The 23,593-nt window shown below is 37.5% G+C and overlaps 2 protein-coding genes across 25 annotated transcripts in view; one reads left to right on the forward strand and one right to left on the reverse strand.

The window, feature by feature from the left end:
- The window catches only part of LOC107584243 (WAP four-disulfide core domain protein 3-like), a 4,241-nt gene extending 3,719 nt beyond the window's left edge, over positions 1 to 522 (forward strand). For 3 of the 4 annotated variants that reach the window (XM_016270774.1, XM_016270776.1, XM_016270775.1), the window contains exon 7: positions 401 to 488. Coding sequence is in view for 1 of the 4 variants with exons in the window: in XM_016270777.1 (XP_016126263.1) it covers positions 395 to 507 (113 nt within the window). In the remaining 3 variants the exon portion in view is untranslated. Of the gene's footprint in view, positions 1 to 394 lie in introns of all 4 variants that reach the window. The other variant, XM_016270777.1, reaches the window with a different exon arrangement.
- LOC107584241 (balbiani ring protein 3-like) overlaps positions 1 to 23,593 on the reverse strand; it is a 58,923-nt gene that overhangs the window by 31,234 nt on the left and 4,096 nt on the right. For 2 of the 21 annotated variants that reach the window (XM_016270771.1, XM_016270769.1), the window contains exon 3: positions 6,792 to 6,938. The exons of the other annotated variants lie outside the window; for them this stretch is intronic. In XM_016270771.1, the coding sequence (XP_016126257.1) occupies positions 6,792 to 6,938 (147 nt within the window). The remainder of the gene's footprint in view (positions 1 to 6,791; positions 6,939 to 23,593) is intronic. 21 annotated transcript variants of the gene reach the window in all.

The following is a 23,593-nucleotide window of genomic DNA, read 5'->3' on the forward strand; positions in this document are numbered from 1 at the left end:
GTTGTGAGTCCCTATCAAGCACTTTACCGATTCAACTACTCTGTACTCCTCCTCCTGCCTGGCTCTTTGCTCTTACTCACCGCAGAGAAAGCCTGTTCTTGATAAATCTGCTGTGAAAACATGGGAGAAGCCGACGAGGAACCAGTTGGAGTGAAGCGATTTTTATATTGGCGGAGCGAAGTACTTTATCGCTCCGTCTATAGTGCATTGTGATTGGGTTGTTTACGCTGCCAATACAGGAGACAATTCAATGGGCTGCTCGCTGTCCCTGTGCGATGGTCCTTGGCAAAAAAAAATAACCTTGTTGGCCCACTGGGAAAATGCCCGATTACCAATCCAGCCCTGGTCAGCTTGCTTTCCGTGTATGGGAATTTATTTATTTTTTTGTCCGCAGAACCAGAAAAGCCAGGAGTGTGTCCAAAAAATCCTGAAGTAGCACTTTTAGGGGGGTGTGTTGAGAGGTGTTCTCATGACCGTGACTTTCCAAAATTGAAAACAGCAGAGTAGAATTTCAGGTTTCTTTGATGAATAGAAAGTTCAGAAGAAAAGCATTTCTGAAATGGAAGTCTTTTTGTAACATTATGAAGGTCTTTATCATCACTTTCAATCGATTTAAAGCCTCCTTGCTAAATTGAATTAAATAATTCTGTAATTTCTGTTTTAAATTGGTGGTAGTGTTTCTTGAACCGCAAATCTGCATATCAGAATGATTTATGAAGGATCCTGTGACACTGGAGTAATGATGCTGAGAATTTAGCTTTGATCACAGAAATAATATATATATTTTTTTTTTTTATATATATAAATCGAAAGCAGTTATTTTTAGTAAGAACATTTTAATATTACTGCTTTTGCTGTATTTTATTTTTTGAATGATTTACTTTAAATTATTTTTTAATTAACTTTAATTTCAGACCTGATGGAAGAGAATGAGAAGAGGGAAGAACTGAATGAAGCAGAGGAGAAACATCATGTCAAAACTAAAGATAAATCTTTGAGTTGCTCGCTGCAAACAAGAGCCAAAAAATATTTCAGTGTGAAAAGAGTTTCTCATCCAAACAAGGTGTTAAGTATCACATGATAATTCATACTGGAGAGAAACCGTACCCATATGATCAGTGTGGAAAGAGTTTTAGACAAGCAGGAGCTCTTAAATTACATCATTTTAAATTACACCAGAAAACACATGATCATATTTGTTTTTATTGTGGGAAGACTTTTGCTATGGCTACCATATTGAAACAGCACCAGAGAGTTAACACTGGAGAAAAACCTTACAAGTGTTCACACTGTGACAAGAGATTTAAAAGGTCATTACAACAGAAAACACATGTAGCCTACATCTCTTCATCTCGCGGTGGAGGCGCGCAGACTGAAAGAGTTTTTCTGATTGGCTGAGGACTTCTTGGCTCTAAAAACCGCAAATGATCTATACATAATGGACCCATATTCAAAACGAGACGTGTTTCATGAAATCTGTTATTAAAGGCATTGTGATCTATCTCAAACTGTTGAAGAAAATGATTCACGCGCTCGTTTTGTACATTTTATGTTTTATTCCTCTGATTGGTGAGTAATAAATATTTGACGTCTCTGCAGGGTTGGGGAGATCTCACCGTCACAAACATCACTAATGAACACAATGGCTTTTATCAACTGAGCATCATTATCAGGAATAAGAAGTCAACCAAGTGATTTGCTGTCACTGTTTATGGTGAGATGAATCTAGGTTTTGTAAATAACATAATTTTTTTTCTAGTTTTATGTTTTCTCTTTATTGCGTTTGCAGCTCATGTGCCCATTCCTGTAGTGATACTTCACAATGTGCTTTATCGGCTGGAAAATCATCGAGTATCTTCCTGTGTTCAGTGTTGAATGTGAGTCATGTGACTCTCTCCTGGTACAAAGGAAACAGTTTATTGTCCAGCATCAGTGTGTCTGATCTCAGCATCAGTCTCTCTCTACCTCTGGAGGTGGAATATCAGGATAACAACACCTACAGCTGTGTGCTCAACAATCCTATCAGCAACCAGACCACACATCTGGACATCTGCAAGACGTCTTTTAAAGATTACCTGATCTGGAACATCTAATCAAACATCTGATAAACATCTTTAAGGTGTCCATTTTCACATACATTCTAAATCAAACATCTTAGTCATTTTCTAAACATCTATTTGACATCATGGGAAATGTCTTAGAGATGTCATGTACATGAGCAAACGCTCTTAAAAATACATCTTGCAGATGTAAATGAAGACATCTCTGATGTAGATGCACTATCCGAGATATGGAATATAAAATTACTCTTCTTAACACACCACTGAAACCTTTTTTCCCTATCATCAATTTGAATCGTAAAGCCATGCCACATTGATTGCTATCTCTGCAAAATACTAACAGACCTCCATCACTTAACAGTTTTGCATGTTCAATTGTCACCTAACTTAGCTTTCAATGTATCAGTAAGTTTCAAAGTATTCTGTAATTCCCTTTTTGAGGGACAGTTAATAATGTGTAATGTTTGGGATAGAATAGAATTGATTAGGCATAAAAGGATTTTAAACATGAAAAATCCTAAAAGCAATTATGATACAGATATAATCATTGCTCAGATATAACAAAAATCATGCAATTATTGTTAGTACAAGCAGATTCAGTAGGCAAAAAAATTACCCTGACTCATTTAATCTCGTCACAGTGTGAACACACACGATTCATTCACCAGTTTAAGAATTTTTAACAATGTGAATTTTCTGGTGCTGTTTCAGTTCAGCGTCTGTAATAAAGGTCTTCTTACACTCAAAGCACACAAGATTCTTCACACCACTGTGTCTTTTCTGGTGTAATTTTAAATCACCCAGCCAGCAAAAACTCTTCCCACACAAAGAACACATGTTCTCCTTTGAATGAACGCTCAGCTTGTCCTCCAGGGATTCTGTGTGTGGCTTCTCTTCAGTGTGAATTCTCATGTGATTTTCAAGACTTTGTATGGGAATATTTTTTCCACACTAAGGGCAAGTGAAATTTTTGTTGGTTCTTCTTCTCAATAAAAATGTACTTTTATTTTGTGAGAGACTCCGATTTGTCTTCAGTTGTGACATCATGATGTTTCTCCTCCACTTCATTCAGTTCTTCACTCTCCACATTCTCTTCCAACAGGTCTAAAATGAAAGGAAAAAGGTCAAAGACAGAAATATGAAGGCAAAGGACATTTGCTACAATTGCTATGCAAATTTTGATTATTTTTTAAAAACAATTTAATTATGTCACAGGCACTTTCCATGAATTAGGTGCATTGATCTTACAATTGTTACTTTTAAAACATTATAATCACAAAAATTCCATGTTTTTGTAATGAGAAATATTAAATGCTTCATCAACTATACAAGTATCCAATGTAATGTATTAAAAAACTATACAATAATTTTCTTGGTTGCCCTGGTTTCTAGCATGTTTTATCTGTTCTCTTGGTTACTTATTAGGTTCTGTTTCTCATTTAGTTATCATTATCTCTTGTATATTTAGCACTTGTTTCCTCCGTTCAGTGTCCAGTCTTGATTTAACTTGAATGTGTAAGGCAGGGGTGCCCAAAATCGGTCCTGGAGGGCCGGTGTCCTGCAGAGTTTAGTTCCAACCCCAATTAGACACACCTGGACCAGCTAATCAAGCTCTTACTAAGCATACTAGAAACTTCCAGGCAGGTGCGTTGAGGGAAGTTGGAGCTAAACTATGCAGGACACCGGCCCTCCAGGACCAAGAATCAGGTCAGTTTACCTTAAAGCGGGAATCCAGGTTTTCCCACTTTGAGCTAAATTGATCTGATTCCTTTACACACTCAAGTTAAATCAAGACTGGACACTGAGCGGAGGAAACAAGTGCTAAATATACGAGTAAATATATGCAATAACAAAGCAAACTAAATATAAAAATGAACAGTAAAGTAAAACAATGCTCTGTTATGCATTTGCTAGGGTGTTCTGGGTGATTGAGTAAAACTCAAGTCAAAAGAGCCCACCTCCAAACCAAATGATTTCTGCTCTCTAGTTTGCTTTGTTATTTTGTTGGATTGTGTTTGTAGTATGACATTCTCTCATTGAATCATTCAAAGCTTATCACCAGAAAAATCCTGTCATTATTAATACAATGACATTAATACATGTTGTTCAAAGCATGCATTTATTATTATTATTTTACATCTGCAGTGAAAGTCACAAAGGTCCAGTGTTGAAAAATATATATTCTTTAGTGTTCTGCAGAAGCACAGATTCGGAATGACATGAGAGTGAGTAAATGATTTCAGAACTTCATTTTTTTGTGAACAATCCCTTTAACTACTACATGTTATAACAGACTCCAGGTTGTCATTGATACAATTGACTGCCATTATCTATAAAATGTACCTGTACTTTTGATACTAAAGTAGTTTTAATATCAGTGAGCATCTTTAACTTTGCTTCAGTCAATTTCCATATGAAGATATCTTTACATGTATGACGATTGGAGTGGACAGGCTACATTATTGACTGATTACAGCCATGAAAATCTGATGAACTGCTGAAGTTTTATAACCTTAATGTTTCACAGCATTGTTTATGAGGAATCAAGAATAAACACCAACCTCTGTTTCTTCAGTATCTTCATGCTTCACTCGGAGTGGTTCTGGATCACTTCTGTTCTCAGTGTAATCTTCAATAAACTCTTCCTTTACCGATTTATGTTCTTCCTGGTGGTCTGAATGCATGACTTGAACTTGTAATTAGTGATTGCTTTAAATAAAAAAAGAAGATTTGTGATGCTTCAAAAACTTTGCAAATATTTTGTTTTGCAACAGCAGTTCGGAGAAGGTCCCTTCTGCTTCTTCTTCTGGCGTTTAATGGAGGTTGGCAGGCCAGTATGGTGCACTGGGCAGGAGTGTGGAGTGGATATTGGGAAGTTGGGAAACAATACGGGATATAAAAAAAAACGAAATGGTATCCTAAATTCTATTGATCTGTCTTGTAATGTTTGTTTGTTTATTTCCTTCTTAACGCCATTCCAGCATCTATGGCTATATTCATGGCGAGAACCAGTTAATCCATACACAGATCGATCCATACACAAGTCTTATCTTTATGCACATCCGGGGACAATTTAGAATGTTCAATTAACCTAACCTGCATGTCTTTGGGCAGTGGGAGGAAACTGGAGCACCCGGTGTGAACCCACGCAGACACAGGGCGAACATGCAAACTCCACACAGAAAGGCCTACTGTCCTTGCCGGGGCTCGAACCGGTGACCTTCTTATCCGACTTGTAATAAATAAATTCATGATATATTCTTTATTGCTTCGGGCCTTCTCTTAACAGAACCTGGAGTGAGAAATTATGTATTCCCAAAGATCTTAAAGCTTGAATTAGTTGAAATCTTGCTTTTTCGTACATGCACTGCATTTTATATTGTATGTGTTGTATGGTTTCTACTTGTCCACATCTGTCACAATTTCCACAATTTATGTCCAAAACATAAATAACGGAGTACTTTCCAAAAACAATGATTTACTCTACTTTGATAAAGAGATTTCACGAGGCAATCTCTGATGCTTATAGACTGATGCAATTTAGATGGTGTAGTCTAATTTAGCTTTAGAAACGTTTTAAAGTTGCTTATAAAAGTGCTAAATGCCTTAACAGGAAAGTTCACCCAAAAATAGTTGTTTCAAACCGGATTTTTCTTTCAAACATTCTTTTGTCTGTGGAACATAATATATATTTCTGCATGTGTCTTGTCTGGCACTTCTGTAAAAATCACTTTAAATTATTAAAATGTAGTTTTTTTATTTTCTATTGGTAATTTATTCTGATATTCAAGTGATGGAGTTTTAAATCTGGAGTTTTTAGAGGCATATTGACTCGCTACTGAAAGCTTTTCCAAACTATTAAACCAATATTTACACAAATACTACATTTCTCTTACTTTAGGGTTGACCTGCATTCTTGGTTCAAGATCAAGGCTTTCCCACTACGGTCTTTTAATGCGTTTTGCTGCCAAGCTCCTGGGGAAAAAAAACTAAAAAAACTCAACACACACACACACACACACACACCCACACACACACAGAGGTTTCACTAAACTATGAGATTTATTTACTGAATGTAAAAGATCTCAAGTTTAGCATGGAGAAAAGAAGAAAAAAAGAAAACACAACCAGCAATCGAGGACTTTTTCCCGATGGTTAAACTGGCATGGTTCGCTGCATGCATGCACAGGTGGATGGGCAACACTTCTGTCTGGCAGCATACTGATCGTCATGGGAAGAGTTATCAGCACATCAGTCTGAGACATAGACCAGGCCTCACTGCATGAAAACATAGTCAGATTTAGTCTGTTCATTTAGATGCATTCAAACTCCTAAACACATCACAAAACACATAATTAATCTTTATTTTGAAAAGCCATGTGCTTGAAAACGGTGCTATGGGCCAAATTCAGGTACTTTGCCACTGAAAATGATAAAATACTCAAAAACGGTGTGTGTTGGGGACCCAAGCATCAATATAACAAATACCTTTATATGGAGGTGTACATTCACGTCCACATTTAGTGCTGCAGCACTTCTCATTGTTCGGACAGTCAATGTCATTGTCACACAACTCTTCACACAACCCTGTTCCAGGTACTCTCCTTGGACACACTCCTGGCTTTTCTGTTACACAAACACATGATAGAGAAAGCAGATCACTGAATGCCTCACTGCGTATGAAAAATGTTCAAACCAAATTAATTCACACTATTATAACAATATAAATACCATTATATGGAGGCATACACTGATGTCCACATCCATTGCTGCAGCATTTCTCATCATTTGGACAGTTACTGTCATGGAAACACATCTCAGCACACACTCCTATCATTGGTTCTTCAAGATTGTTTCCAGGACACACTCCTGGCTTTGCTGATATACAAAACACATAACAGAAAAACCATTAAAAAACTTAAAAAAAACTAACAGACCATAACAATAAATATCCAATTAACATGTGAAACAAAGATTTTTTTAGACAGCAGAAAAATGTCAGGTGCTCTTCTGACAATGGCCAGCTGGTGGCGCTTGAGAACTTTGGTGGCCTAGCGTTCTTCCAGCTGAGCCGCTTTGGTTGCTATTACTAGGCTCTCATTTTGAAGAATATTACTGAATATAAAAATGCAGTAACCAGCTATATTAACTTCTCCATTGTGGTTCAGTAATTGTACAAGTAAAGTGTAAATGAGAAAGTGAAAGTGACATGTCGCTAAGTATGGTGACCCATACTCGGAATTTGTGCTTTGCATTTAATCCATCCAAGTGCACACACACACACACAGAGCACTGGGCAGCCATATTGCTGTGGCATTGAGGGTGGAAGAGAGCGCTGATCATTCACTCCCCCCACTGACAATCTCTTTTGGACCTGAGACTCGAACCCATAACCTTCGGGTTACAAGTCCGACTCTATCCATTAGGCCACGATTGTCCCTGAATTATACTAAAAGTAGGATGGTTGGTCGGTATAGTTTTTGTCCCGCCCCTCCTCCATTGGATGGCTGGGTAAAAAGTGACAGTGACGAACGCTGGGTTTCACAGTTTAACAGTTTTCAACTGTCAGCTCCAATAAAAATAAAAAAGACCTTGTGAAATATTATGGTAGTACATCAAAATGCAGTATCATCAGTTTGCCAAAAACAACACAGGACTTTTACATGTGGTAGGAAGCAGGTTTCTTTCTAACATTTTGAAATACAAACATTTTCATGAATTCGAAGTTTTACGTCTGAACGGCTTTACAAACGAAAAAAATAATTTTACTTGTGTTTCATGAATGAGGCCCTGTATGTTCATATATTAACTGCTGTTATGTAGTCCAATAATTAGGTATATAAATAGGTGCCATATAGTGCCAAAAGAGGTTCCCCTATACAAGCCAAATAACCACTTTTTGGTAGGCTACTGATGAGCACCATTTTTATTGAAGCAGTATGGCACCTTTTATGGATCTATTGAAGGTGCTGTATAGCACATTTAAAAGATAGGTGCTAAATAGCACTTAAAGTGGTTCCCCAGATTACAAGCCAATGAACCACTTTTAGTGCTACTCAGCACCCTTTTTTTAGAGTGTACCATCACAACCACAGTTACATTTTTAGCATTTTTATTCAAAAGAAAGAATCAAAACATAGTTACAATTTTGGAGCAAAACAGACAGAACACATGCATGCGATCAGACTATTTGAACAAGTGGCTTGTAAGGTAGTACTTCATTAACGAGTCACGACTTAGTTATAAATAGCTCACATGCTAAATTGAATAGAGTTGTTAAACGGGTAAAGTACAAAACATTTGGAAAATTTAACAAAAAGACTTCACTAGTGATGGCAAACATACCTGGTAACAACCGTTTATCCAAATGAACGGTTCGTTTTACTGTAAAAAAAATTAATAAATGCCATCGTCATCATTGTGTTTTCCTTGTACAATGGAAAAATATAAACACATTAGAACGTATGATTTAAGATGTAAACTTTATTTAAACTACATCTACACCACCATACAAAGTTTAACTTAAACTGGACATCTGTACTATATTATGTTCCAACATGTGCCCAAAATCATATTTTGTATGGGTAAGCCTACTATTTACATATTTTCTTCGCGCTGTGTAATGAAGTTAAAAGATCTCACCTGTGACATGTTTTTTGGCGTCTGTTGTGCTCAAGCGAACAGAGAGACACAACAAAACAGCAATCAACGAGCAGCACACCCGAGCTGTCATCCTCTCGACCTGTGATCTCACAGTGGACAATGTGCTGAATTGGTGGGCCAGGAGGCTTTTAAAGCACTTTTTGAAAGTGCATTTTTAAAGATCAAAGGAGGTCTTATGTAACTCTAACCCTGAAACGCACCTGCCTGTAGGCTAGTAGCCTAATCTTGAAGATCCTGATTAACATGTTCAGGTGAGTTTGAGTAAAGGTTTTTCGGAGTGGACTCCCAAAATCGATTCAATTGGCTCCATTTATACTTTTGGTCAATATCAAGGTTTTTATAGTGGTGATTATGACACTTTTTAGATGAGCATACAGTTTAATCCATATACTGCTATCTGATATTTATTTTTATTTATTTGACTTTGTAATTTGTATATGCAGTATTTCTCCACTGTGCTTATTATAAAGATTGACTGGACAATGTTTTCTAAAAAGTTCAGTGTGTTATTTGTTATTTATCTGTATATAATCCTGTTGAAACAGTTGGTCTTGTGGAGGCTGGTCTTGGGCATTAAAATTATGGACTGAAAATATAGGCCCCACTCCAGCCCTGTTTATAAGTAGAAAACATTTTCCTAATAAAATAACTTTATAATTTCTTTTCAAGCTAGAACGGACAAATACAGAAAAAAAAAAATTAAGAATTTATGCTTGCCAAGTATTCACGTAAACACAGTTGGTTCCAGTGGTGCAATTGGGGCGGGGGATGGGGATTTTTAAAAAAAATTAGAAAAATTCCCTCTTCAGCGTAATGCTTTATTTTTGACTATGCAATCTCTTTTCCGTTCCTGCTGAAAGGTTGCTCAAAACGCTCCCCAGATAGCATGAAACCGTTGAAACATATTAAGTCAATGCTAATGTGTAAATGCCAATTGCATTGAATTAATGTTTCAAAGTGATGTTGGTTCAATATCTTTTTTGCACCCTCAACTAATGCTGAAACAAGGTTGTGATTTCAGAATACAATCAGTGTTAGGCTATGATGATCATTCTACAGCACTGTTGAATCAGTATTGAAATTAAAAATAATCATATTGTTGTATCAATGTTACATGTTGATTCTAAATCCCTTTAACTGAAACACTGAAAATACAACTAACTGAATTGTCGACATAAAAGTGTGTTGCCATCTGATGTACCAAGAAGCAACATTAATATTTCAACTACACTTCAACGGTACATCAACAGATCCATAATTTCAATGTTTGGGGAAAACCTTTTAAAATAAAACTAGTTTCTCAACTAGTAAATACAAACCCTGAAAGCACCATTGCTCCTGCAAAGCGTGTTCCAGGGTCAGAAATAAACTTTTCCATTAAGGGCCAATATTTGCCCCATGGGACTGATTTCAAGGGGCATTTATTTATTTATTTTCCTTTGTTAGGGAAATTATTAGAATTAGGCTACCTTATTAATTGTGTCTGTGTTGTCTTTTATGTCAGACAATTCAGCCAATTACTAAAATCGATCAAATACAAACTGTTACCAATAACAACAAATTGTTTAAAATTGTATATTCTACGTTTAAAAACAGGAACACATTGGGCTGCAAAATTATGACAAGAAGTATTGTTAATTATTGCTCTTGATATTGTAATAATGACTACTAATGTTGACTAAGATAATACTTGAAAAACAGCAGTCTATGGTTTGGAGAAATGGCACGTCATATTCTGGCTACAGACAAACATATCAATTTATGATGATAGTCTAGCACAAACTATGCAACTTCCGTTACAACCACCGAAGCTGTATTTGAGGCAAAATTAATCTTTTTCATTGTATTTGCAGTTTGTTGTTTATGATGACTGAATTCACAATAATGCAAAATTTAGTCAGTGAGCGTGTGTACATGACAAAAGTCTGGTGTTTTCTTTTGTGGGAATTTTATTTTCTAAAAATATGTTTTTAATTGTGTTTAAAAATGCGTTTTTTTATGAGTGTTGTGGTATAATGGGGGAATTTTTTGGGGAGGTTGTGGTAAGCGCTGATCTTGAAAAACAGAGGTATCTAAACATCTAGTCATCCTGAAGACCTCGATTAGCTGGTTTAGCTTGTGTTTAGTTGGGGTTGGAGAAAAACGCTGCAGGTAGCCCTCCAGGAGCTGAATTTGACACCTCTATACTAAAGCATTTGTCTCTTTGTATAATTTGTGTTTTCTTTCAGAGTTTTAAACAGGAGGATAAAGTTGTGTAAGGTGTTGACACATGAAAAAAAGTGTACTTTATTGTATTTATAATATATTCCCTGTTTTAATAGTACATAGCAAATATCAAGTTCAAGTTCAAGTTCAAGTTGAGCTTTATTGTCATTCTGCTGCCTGTGAGGACATATAGTGGAACGAAATGTCGTGCCTCACAGGACCACGGTGTTACATAAATACAGGCATACAACAGTGAAGTAAAGAGTGTAGGAGGTGAGATGGTCCATGTTTCAGGAGGTAGGGGGTTATGTGGGGGTTTCAGAGGAGGGCGGGGTTATTTTAGTTCAGGGCTCTCACAGCCTGGGGGAAAAAGCTGTTGAGCAGTCTGGCGGAGCGGGCTCTGATGCTCCGGTACCGTCTTCCTGATGGTAGGAGCTGGAAGAGACAGTGGGAGGGATGAGTGGGGTCCTTCACGATACTGTTGGTTTTGCTGGAGCATCGTGCAAGGAAAATGTCCAGGATGGAGGGGAGAGGGGCACCGATGATCTTTGCAGCTGTGTTCACTGTCCGCTGGAGGGTCTTGCGGTCTGCTGCACTACAGTTCCCGTACCAGACAGTGATGCAGCTGGTCAGCACGCACTCAATGGTGCCCCTATAGAATGTGGTGAGGATGGGAGGAGGGAGACTTGCTCTTTTCAGCCGGCGGAGAAAGTGTAGGCGCTGTTGTGCCTTCTTGGAGAGTGACATGGTGTTGGTGGTCCAGGTGAGATCCTCTGTGATGTGCACCCCCAGGAATTTAGTGCTGCTGACTCTCTGCTCAGTCGAGCTGTCGATGGTCAGTGGGGGGGTGGTCAACAGAGTTTCTCCTGAAGTCCATCACAACCTCCTTTGTCTTACTCACATTGAGGGACAGGTTGTTAGTGCCACACCATTCAGCCAGCTTTGCCACTTCCTCTCTGTAGTGCGTTTCATCACTGTTGCTGATGAGACCTACCACCGTTGTGTCATCCGCAAACTTGATGATGTGGTTGGAGCTGAACTTGGCAGTGCAGCCGTGGGTCAGCAGCGTGAAGAGCAGCGGGACAGCTTTCTAACATAGGAGTCTTTATTTTCTAGGTGGGTAAGAGCCACGTGGAGGGTGGAGGAAATTGCATCATTTGTAGAGCGGTTTGGACGGTATGCAAACTGGAGCGGATCGAGTGTGTTGGGGAGGCTGGTTTTGATGTTGTGCATGACTAACCTCTCAAAGCACTTCATCATGATTGGAGTCAGTGCTATGGGACGGTAGTCGTTTAGACAGGACACAGGTGATTTCTTTGGTACCGGTATGATTGTTGTGGATTTGAGACATGTTGGGACGACTGCCTGGCTCAGCGAGGTGTTGAAGATATCTGTTAGGACATCTGTCAGCTGTGCAGCACAGTCTCTCAATACACCGCCAGGTATGTCGTCAGGACCCGCAGCCTTGCGTGGGTTAATCCTAGATAGGGTCTTCCTTACGTCAGCTGGAGACAGACAGAGCGCCTGGTCGTTGGGAGGTATGGGCAGTTTTTGTGCAGGTGTGTCATTCTGCATTTCAAACCGTGAATAAAAGTGGTTGAGTGTGTCCGGGAGGGATGTGTCATTATCACAGGCCTGTGGCGGGGGCTTGTAGTCAGTGATGGGAAATATACTAACAAAAGTGTACTATCTTTAAATATATAAAAAGTATATTATTATTATGCTTTTGCCTATTTTCACAATACAATTTTTTAAACACTTTAAATAATTAATGAAACAAATAATTGTAATTTAGTATCTTTTCTAAAAATATATTTGACAAAAATACACTTGATTTGAAATTTCTGTTTATTTTTTATTTAAGTATATTTATTTGCTCTTTACTTAAATATATTGCGTGCTGTGTGCTGAAAATGATCATTGTAAAGTATACTTTCAAAGTACATTATTAAATAACCTGAAGTTGTAGTATATTTTAAGTTACATTTTTGAGTAAGCTTTAAGTTTACTTCTTCATGCTTGGAATTCACTTCATTCCTTGGACATACATTGCTTTCAGAAAGTAATAAAACCAATAAATAAAGCAAATGCATAAGTGTACAGCCAAGTAAACACTGCATGGCCAAAAACAAAGTTCACTCACTCTGCATTAATATTATATAATTGCATTATTATAACATATTATACATTTTAGGGAGAAATAAAGCAGAAAAACAACAATTGGCATTGATATTTGTATAAAGCTGCAGAAGTAGTTCCTAGGAATCCGTTTTTAGTCTCTTTCAATATATTGTTTGGAAGTGGAAGACAAACAGTTTTTCCTTAGACCTAATAATTACACATTTACATTTAAGTGATTGAGGATGGACATAAATACATTATTGGTATGAGACACTATATAAATGTTAAGGATATATTTGCTAAACATCTCTAAAACATTTTCCTCCATGCAAGCTCTAGCTAAAACACTGAATCTGTTTGTGGTGGATGCAGAAGATGCCCCATTCTCACACTTGAAAGCCACCAGGGTCATAATTTCACAGAATGCTCCATCACTTAAAGGGATAGTTCACCCAAAAATGAAAATTACCCCATGATTTACTCACGCTCAAGCCATCCTAGGTGTATATGACATTCTTCTTTCAGACGAATTAAAGTTATATTAAATAATGTCCAGGCTAATCCATGCTTTATAATGGGAGTGGATGGTAGCCCAAAATTTGAAGTCCAAAAAATTGCACCCATCCATTACAAAAGAAGTCCATACGGCTCCGGGGTTAATACAGGCCTTCTGAAGCAATGCGATGCGTTTGTGTAAGAAAAATATCCATATTTACAATTATATAAACCTTAATCTCTAGCTTCCACTAACTGTCGTACGCACGTTCACGAGAGAGTGGCATCCAGCGGATGACATAGCCCTCTACAAGGAGCGTACCAGCAGTATCCTTTGGTGCTCCTCCCGATGATCGGATGTTGATCGCTGCATCGGAGGGTGAGCCGGAACTTTCTGGAGAGGAAGTTTCAGCTGCGCTGCTGCCCTCCGGGACTGTAGCAATGACTGAATCGGATCCAGAAATGACGGCTATGCTTTTCCAGGCCGCCGTGAGGGTAAGTCTCGAGTAGAGACCTCCACAGTGTCCCGAGCCCTCAAGGTTGGAAGATTGGTTCTTCAGGGTGGCCCGTGCTGGTTCTCAGCGCCCCGCCCCGGTGCCATTCTTCCCGGAGGTGCATAAGGGGGCTTACCAGGTCGTGGAAGGCACCTTTTTCTGCCAGAATCCGACCTGCTAACTCCTCCAAAGGCCCTACTCACGCACCCTCTGCCAAACCGTGGAACCAGATCAGTGTTGCACCACACACTCAGACCCCTCTTTGGTCCGCCCATGGACCGGGTCTCTGCGTTCCACCTCGCTGCCCCACCGCGGGTACGTCGGTGGTCCCGCTGGTCCAGCTTGTACGGTGTCTGGGTGCCTGGCTACCCAAACCGTCTTGCTGGATCCTGTGGACCATCAGACTCGGCTATGCGATTCAGTTTGCCTGGCGTCCCCCCAAGTTCAGCGGCATCCGCTTCACGTCATTAGCTGCAAAAAATCTGATCAGGTCCCGCGGGAGAGCCGCGGGAATGCAGGCCTCTACTCAGGGGCCCCCTAATGTTCGGGGCCCTGGGCTGCAACCCATGTTGCCCATTAGGATAACGCGGCCCTGCCCAAATGACAACACTATACACTCATGCACTATTTACTCAACCATGTAGTGTATGACTTATATAAGGTTATTTTGTCATTCATAATCGGAGTCCCATCATGTGTATAGCCATCAGATAGCGTGTGCATGATGAAGAGCAAGAGAAAAGAGCGCAATATATTAACTAAAATATGTATTTCTAAAATATATTTGTTGTTGTACTTCTAAATTTACTTTGAATTTAATTTTTCTTGAGAACATTAACTGTAGTGAGATTATAATAAACAGTCCCTTGCATTTACAGAAAAAAATGACAGTAACGGGTTACTATATTTTCAGAAGACTGAATGAGTTCCTGCAGAAAATTCTAGCTTTGACCAATTGAAACTTATTTTTTTCTATTTATCTATAATTTGTGAATTTACCCTGTTCTTCTGCTTCTATTTTTACTATGTTAAAAATGCTGTTTATAAAATGCATGTTTTTGGCACAGAGCATAGAACTGTTTATTTAGTAAAAATGTTTACTTAGTAATTTAAAAAAAAGCTTTTTTAAAGTGAAGGCAAACTGTTCAAGTGTTTGTTACCAAATATTAGTGTATACTAGCATATACTTGGCCCCATTCTTCGAACCCACGGCCTTTGGGTTACAAGTTTGATGCTCTAACCATTAGGCCACAGCAGCCCCACATATACAGTGGGTACGGAAAGTATTCAGACCCCCTTAAATTTTTCACTCTTTGTTATATTGCAGCCATTTGCTAAAATCATTTAAGTTATTTTTTTTTCCTCATAAATGTACACACAGCACCCCATATTGACAGAAAAACACAGAATTGTTGACATTTTTGCAGATTTATTAAAAAAGAAAAACTGAAATATCACATGGTCCTAAGTATTCAGACCCTTTGCTGTGACACTCATATATTTAACTCAGGTGCTGTCCATTTCTTCTGAGCATCCTTGAGATGGTTCTACACCTTAATTTGAGTCCAGCTGTGTTTGATTATACTGACTGGACTTGATTAGGAAAGCCACACACCCGTCTATATAAGACCTTACAGCTCACAGTGCAAGTCTGAGCAAATGAGAATCATGAGGTCAAAAGGAACTGCCTGAAGCAATCACTTTACTATTTTTCCTTTACTTTGCACAAATTAGTGATAAATGAAATATAAGCAAATGTAGATGACACTGTTTTGATGAGATTAAATGAAGTAACGTTTTTGTTCTGGTTTTATGCATATGGTGGTGTGTTCATGAAAATGTTTTTTTTCTTAAATTACCCTCAGCATAAATGACCCCCTTCCCTAAAAAAACAACAACAAAAAAGAAATATTGCAATGTAGCGCCTTTCTTACAATACCACAATATATTACAATATACCGTATCGTAACTCCTGCATTGTGATACATATTTTATTGACAAATTATTGGCGATACACAGACATGATGAACAAGTTTAGTGTCCAAGCATCTGCTTATTTACTTTTTCAATACCTGAAAATAGCATGCAGGTTAATAATAATAATAATACAATGAGAATAAACATGAAATCACATAGATACCTACATATAGCGTATATCTAGAAATACATATAGTGAGAATAACCTCTTTTGAACAAAAACAGATGTTTTCTGACCATTACATCCAGTAGTAGTTATTTATTTTTATTGCCATGACAGCACCTAATGCTATCTTCATGGCAAAAACTGAGATGCAATAATACAGGAGTTACATAAACACAAAATAAAAAGCAAGCAAACAGAAAAATACAGCAGTTAAAATTATCCACTACATCCAGTCTTGTACTGCTACCATCACTAAGACAAACTAATCCCAGTTCATCCATTACTTCCTCAATTATAGTACCATTCAAATCAGTGAAAGCAATCCCCATAGGGTATTATGGGCATTAAAGTCCTTTATTATTATGTCTGCTAGTCAACTGGAGACTGACTTTCATTTGTATTAGGTAGTAAATCTGTGCCACGAGATGTTTCAAAAAATGCTGGGTCAATATCGATCCTGGCAAAAAGTGGTGGGGACATGTCCCACCCGCAAATTACTGCTATTTTAAAATGATATATTTGTGGGCTAATGTGTCACACTCATTTTGTGGTGGCTTGGAAATCCAAGGGGAATCAGATATACATGTTTAGATGTAGGCTGGATGTCCAGGTATAAGATATGTATCTGATGTTATCCTGTTGAGCTCCCACATATGGGATTTTTATTTCTGTGCCCTTGGGAGTACGGTCCCACATATGGGATTTAGAACGTTCGGTGACGTCACATAACTGCAAAATTCAAACTGTGCCTTCGCTAGCTGGTGCTGAGCCAGAGAGAGACGTGCACTGCACTTGTCATATTATCACAACTATGCAGTGTTCTTAACCACATAATGTTTATTTTAGGCTTCAGACATTTAAATACACATAAGTACCAGTAAAACAATACATTTAGAGTTCGTAAAATGCACACGGATGTTTATGGAAGCAGCAGTAACAATCAATTCAAATATAACTTGCCAACGTGTTTTATTAATATCAGATACACATAGTGTAAGTAGCTATAAAGTTCACTCTATTCTTCTCCCAGTTCACCAGTCACTTACTTACTTGTATTTCGGGAGAAACTGATATATTTACGTGCTTTAAATTCGACTGACAGAACTCTCTTAAAGGGGTCATATGATGCAATTTCAAATTGTCCTTTCTCTTTGGAGTGTTACAAGTTGTTCGTGCATAGATAAAATCCCTAAAGTTGCAAAGACTAAAATCTCAAACCCAAAGAGATATTCTATATAAAAGTTAAGACTCGTCCACGCCCTCCTAAAATGCTTCGTTTTAAACACGCCCTCACATGTCTAAGTCACTGTGTGCAGATTTACACAACACCACCCAAATGTTCACGCAAAGAAAGAAGGCGTAACTTTGATTCTCGCTGTAGTATTGTTGCTGCCGCCGTCATGTTGTGGAGAAGCTGTGTGTTTCGTTGCGAAAGCGAAACTACTTTGTTTGGCCTTCCAAAAGAGGACACAACTAGAAATTAGTGGTTAAGTTGTATTTACAACACTGTTCCAGAACAATTCAACCCAAATATTCAGATGTGTGCAGCACATTTTATGGAGGACTGTTTCCTGGGAGAGTAACCTACAAATGCGTCTGTGCACAAAGGCTGTTTCTATAAAGTGGGGCAATTACAACTTTGCAAGGACAGTCTGGCGCTTCTGACTCACAGCCTGTAAGTATGTTGCCACTGATGATTCAAACGCGAGTTTTGAGCAGTGTAGGGTAGCGCTTGTTGTTTGTCGTTTCTCCGATCACAAATGCAGACATGGTTTTAAGTTTACGTAGTGCAATACGCAACACAACTTGTAAAAAGACAGTATAAGTCATTATAATCAGTAATTATGTCCCCACTGGATGCTACAAATGCCTCGTTTGTAATGGGTTTTATTGGTTTTGTCTCATCGTGCTGGGAGACGGCATCACAGTATGGTAAGGGCCGTAACATTTCCGTCACACGCTTGAGGTATTTGGCCAATCACAATGCACTGGATAGCTGGCCAATCAGAGCACACCTCACTTTTCAGAACGATGAGCTTTGTAAAAATCGACGCGTTTCAGAAAGGCGGGGCATAGAGGAGCAACAATAATGTACATTATGTGGAAAATAATGTGTTTTTTGAACCTTAAACCGCATAAACACATTGCATTACACCAAATACACAAAATAATGTTCTTTTTAGCAACGTCATATGACCCCTTTAATATTTAGTTGATATTTTGCTGGCTACATACCAAGCTACTGTTAATAAATATGCCTCAGCTTGTCAATGTAGCATTAATGGATTGATCATGACTAATGTTTACTGCTTTGACATTACAGGGACTGATGAACACACTGGGCTCAGTGGAGAGTGGCTAATGAAGCCTTCTTCACTGGAAAGCGAAATGCTGCCATCAAAGGTTTTGAGTAAGTAAACAAGTTATGTAAAATATACTTTTATTCAGGTGCTGTTGACACTGAATGTAAATACTAACACTTTAAGCAAAGGTCTTGCTACCTTCTTTTTATGCTTGATTTCCGTGCATTTATTGTGACAGAGCAGGGACTAGAGGGCAAAATTTCTGCCGCTCAAGTCAAAAGAAGGTGGGAGAACCAAACAAAACAAAAATATAAAGTACGATTTTTTTTTATTTATTAGTTCACCCCAAAATTTGAATTCGTTCATGATTTGATCATGCTAATGTTTTTCCTTGTCATAGTAATGCAGTAATCTATTGAATGTAATTGACTGTCTTGATATTGTGCTTTTACATTTTTGTAGGATCTCAAATGTCCACAGACTGGTGTTTTTGCCGGTCTTGGAAACCAACGTAAAAGGTGCACTTGCGCTACCTACTGGTCGGGAGTGCGGAGCGCACATAGTTTAATAAGGGGATGAAGAAATGAAAGGGGAGAAAAAACTAAATACTTCTATATTCTTTCTGTTATCTTTTTAAAATATGTAAACATTTCCTCATATACTCTTGATTGCCTTTATCCGTTTTGCTAAACCTTAGATTGATATAATAATTCTCAAATTGTCGAGAGCTGAAGTTTTCCTCTTTCATATGCAATACATTTTAGAATGCTTTGCTTTTCTGGGTGTCCACATTTGTCACAATTACTAGTTTATTTGTTTTGTGCAAACTGTAATTTTCTCAGTCTCGTAATGATAACCTTCTTTCTATTGCATTATCTAATTCTCTCACCCCCAAAAGTCCTGGACTTGGTATAAATGTCTTTCTTTTATTCCACTATCTCACATTAATTTGTTAATCTGTTAATTTCATCTTTACTTATCGAAACTTTGATTTCATCTTGTGATTGTTTCAGTGCCATCTTTGGAGTGAGTCTCAGCCAAAAGGCACGTGGTTTTGATAAATGAGGCTTTTAAAAATGCAAAACACCGTACAAATTAATAAACTAATATAAATTATACAAAACTTCTCATTTCATTGTATTTGATGGTTTGAAGATTGCGTTTAACAGACTACACATTACTTCCTTAATTATAGTACCATTAACATCAGTCAAAACATAATCTTATCATTAGAATCTCCTACATTTTCAAGTGTCTCTTTTCTGAGTTTATCCCAGATAGAACACATACATAATTTTTACATTTGTTGTGGTCTAATGGTTAGAGAGTTGGACTTGTAACCCAAAAGTCATGGAATTAAACAATTTTAATCGTAAAGCCATGTCACATTGATTGCTATCTCTGCAAAATACTAACAGACCTCCATCACTTAACAGTTTTGCATGTTCAGTTATCACCTAACTTAGCCTCCAATGTATCGGTAAGTTTAAAGGATTTGGGGATCCTAAAAAAAACAGTTACCTTTTTTGAGGGACAGTTAATAATGTAGACATAATACAAACCCATATTTCATTCATTCTCAGTCATGTTTGGGGTAGAATATAATTTATTAGGCATTAAAATGTTTAAAACATGAAAAATCCCAAAAGCAATTATTATACAGATTGAATCATTGTTCAGATATAACAAAAATCATGAAACCATTGTTAGTACAAGACCGAGTCATTTAATTGTAGTAAATCAGCTCAAAAGGAAAATATTTATGACTAATTATAACTGATTATGATTAATAATAAAAATTTAGATTAGATCTTAGAATTAACTGTAGCAGAATCAATATTACAATTATTTAATCCGTCCGTTCATTGAGCAGACAATATAATCATTTATCAATTCAAGGAAAGATTATTTTCTTGGCCAAGAAAGAATAACTTTCCTCCATACAGTACTAGCATTAACTTAGCATGTAGCAACGTGGATCAATGGTTCAGTGTTCAATGGATCAAACATTCAGTGACTTCGAATTGTGAGCAGCACACAGAGGCAATCAGTTGTGAATATAAGGGATTTAATAAATGAAACTATATCTAACATATAACTAAACTAAGCACAACACATATATACAGAATGAAGGAAAGTAAGGAAGAGAGAGATAAAAGTAAAAGAATGGCAGTATTTCACATAAATTAACCACAACCTAATGAGAATCATCAAATAATCAAAAATCTCCTTAAAAAGGGGCTCAAACTTAAACACGCATCTAAATAGTTGTAAACGGTTACTTGCATTGGCTTCGATTGCTGAACAAGAGTCCTGATGCGGTAGACAATGGTTCTTGAGTTCTCTTAGAAATGAGCTGGAAGTTTTCTTTGTCTTCTTCTGAAGATAGCAAAGTCCACAGCGGATCGAAGTAACTTGAAGATAAAAACTGCCGGAAAATCAAACTCCAGAGGGGAGTCTTGAGAAGTCTAGTGTCGTCTCAAAAGAAGAGGTTTTCTGAGCAAAGATCATTTCGAGCTAATGACTTTTGAGAGTTTTCTATTCACACCCACCTTTGGGTGGAATAGCCAATACCAGGTGGGAATTTTTGAGCGGGAGAATTTTCTTTGTCTCCCTTTATGGCCCATTTGCATGTTTATGGCCGGTCTGGAATATTGGTGCAGCTTTAACCCAAAATATAGTACAAATCATATGATGCATTTCACAATCGCATACTGTACATCATTGTTTGAGGAATAAAGAGCAGATAATATTGATACCAAGAAAGAAACATTTAGGATGTATTAAACCAGAGATACATTCATACACCTGAATATCAGCGTTTAGGGCTTAACTAATACAAACAACGAGTGGTAACTCAGCTAATCTAATAGGGAAACATACAAACAACATGCATATACCAGATACATTTGTAACTGATTAATTATTGTCTAAATAAAGAAAAGGTCTTTATGTGTGTGTGTGTTATGTGAGCATGTTGTAGTTTGCTGGTCAGCCAGGCCCATTGGGGGTCATTTACTTCTCTTTGGAAACGGTTTGAAGTCAGATGGGTAGATGATAATGGTAGAATGCTTAGTATCTCCTTGATAGTGGGGTGGGGGGTGGGACTATTTAACCATTTAGCACCCATATAAATTTAGAATCTGTGGCCAGGACAGTAATTTATATGCAAATGTCAAAGGCTAAAAGGGGTCTCTTAAGCCATAAACCCCAAAAACCATCCATGATTTTACACAGACGCTACATAATCTCATCACAGTTTACCACGATTTGTTCACCAGTTTAAGAATTTTGAACAATGTGAATTATCTGGTGCTGTTTCTGTTCAGCATCTGTAATAAAGGTCTTCTCACACTCAAAGCACACGATTCTTCAAACAACTGCGTTTTAACTACTTAAATTTTAAAACATTCAGCAGTGGCTTCTCTTCTGAATGAACTTTCAGGTGGTCTACATTAATTGTACACATAACTGTAAACAAAACTACATTAATCCACAACAATAAAAATTGATTCAATAAAACCGACTCAAAATTCATTCAAAACATAAAAATCAACAATTTACTGTATATCGTGCCATTAAATATTCCTTTAAAGATTTTGTAAACCTCATTTTACTTATTAAAAAAATATGTCCGATGGCAAATCATTCCAGACTTTGGTTCCTCTATAAATTACAGTCTGTTGCTTTGCATTAGTTTATCTGTTATGTTACTTATGGCTACTTATTAGGTTCTGTGTCTCATTTAGTTAGGATTATCTTCTTTTATATTTAGAGCTTGATTCCTCCATACAGTGTTCAGTCTTGATTTAACTTGAATATGTGAGGGAATCAGGTCAGTTTACCTTAAAGTGGACAGGCGTGTGGAGTTGATACTGGGAAGTTGGGAAACAATAAGAGATGTGAAAAAAATGATTGATCTTGTAATAAACATGGAGTGACAAATTAATTATTCCCAAAGATCTTGATGCTTTTTTTACATGCATCACATTTCATAAGTATGTGTTCTATGACTTCTACTTGTCCACATTTGTCACAATTTACAGTTTCATGTTCCCCTTTTGTATTCAGACATTTATTTAAAGACCAATGTCCGATTCACATTCTTAGAATTAAAACATCCTCGTTCCCAAATTTTCTTCTTTCTAAACCCTCAGGGAGTCATCAACCTCACTGATTGTCCGTAATAAACATAATGAAGCTCTTTCCAAATCTCTTATTTTGAGAGATATTTTAAAGAAATGAGGCAATCTCTGCTGCTTAAAGATTGATGTCATTAACATGGTATACTTTACCTTTGCTTTCAAAACTTTTTAAAGTTGCTGAGATAAGCACTAAATGCCTTTACAGGAAAGTTCACCAAAAATCTAAATTGTCATTCATATACCCTCGTATCGTTTCAAACCTGTATTTTCTTTTGTCTGTGGAACAATTATATTTTGAAGAACATTGGGAACCAATCAGAATCACTGAGACATCTCAATATCTTCTCGTTTCCACAGAAGGTCAGACATGTTTGTTTGGGGGGGGGACTGTCCCTTTCTATATATATACAGTGGGTACGGAAAGTATTCAGACCCCCTTAAATTTTTCACTCTTTGTTATATTGCAGCCATTTGCTAAAATCATTTAAGTTAATTTTTTTTCCTCAATGTACACACAGCACCCCATATTGACAGAAAAACACAGAATTGTTGACATTTTTGCAGATTTATTAAAAAAGAAAAACTGAAATATCACATGGTCCTAAGTATTCAGACCCTTTGCTCAGTATTTAGTAGAAGCACCCTTTTGATCTAATCCAGCCATGAGTCTTTTTGGGAAAGATGCAACAAGTTTTTCACATCTGGATTTGGGGATCCTCTGCCATTCCTCCTTGCAGATCCTCTCCAGTTCTATCAGGTTGGATGGTAAACGTTGGTGGACAGCCATTTTTAGGTCTCTCCAGAGATGCTCAATTGGGTTTAAGTCAGGGCTCTGGCTGGGCCATTCAAGAACAGTCACAGAGTTGTTGTGAAGCCACTCCTTCATTATTTTAGCTGTGTGCTTAGGGTCATTGTCTTGTTGGAAGGTAAACCTGCGGCCCAGTCTGAGGTCCTGAGCACACTG

Source organism: Sinocyclocheilus grahami, unplaced genomic scaffold (genome assembly GCF_001515645.1).
Source record: "Sinocyclocheilus grahami isolate Dianchi unplaced genomic scaffold, SAMN03320097.WGS_v1.1 scaffold58.1, whole genome shotgun sequence".
In the NCBI taxonomy this organism is placed as follows: Eukaryota; Metazoa; Chordata; class Actinopteri; order Cypriniformes; family Cyprinidae; genus Sinocyclocheilus; species Sinocyclocheilus grahami.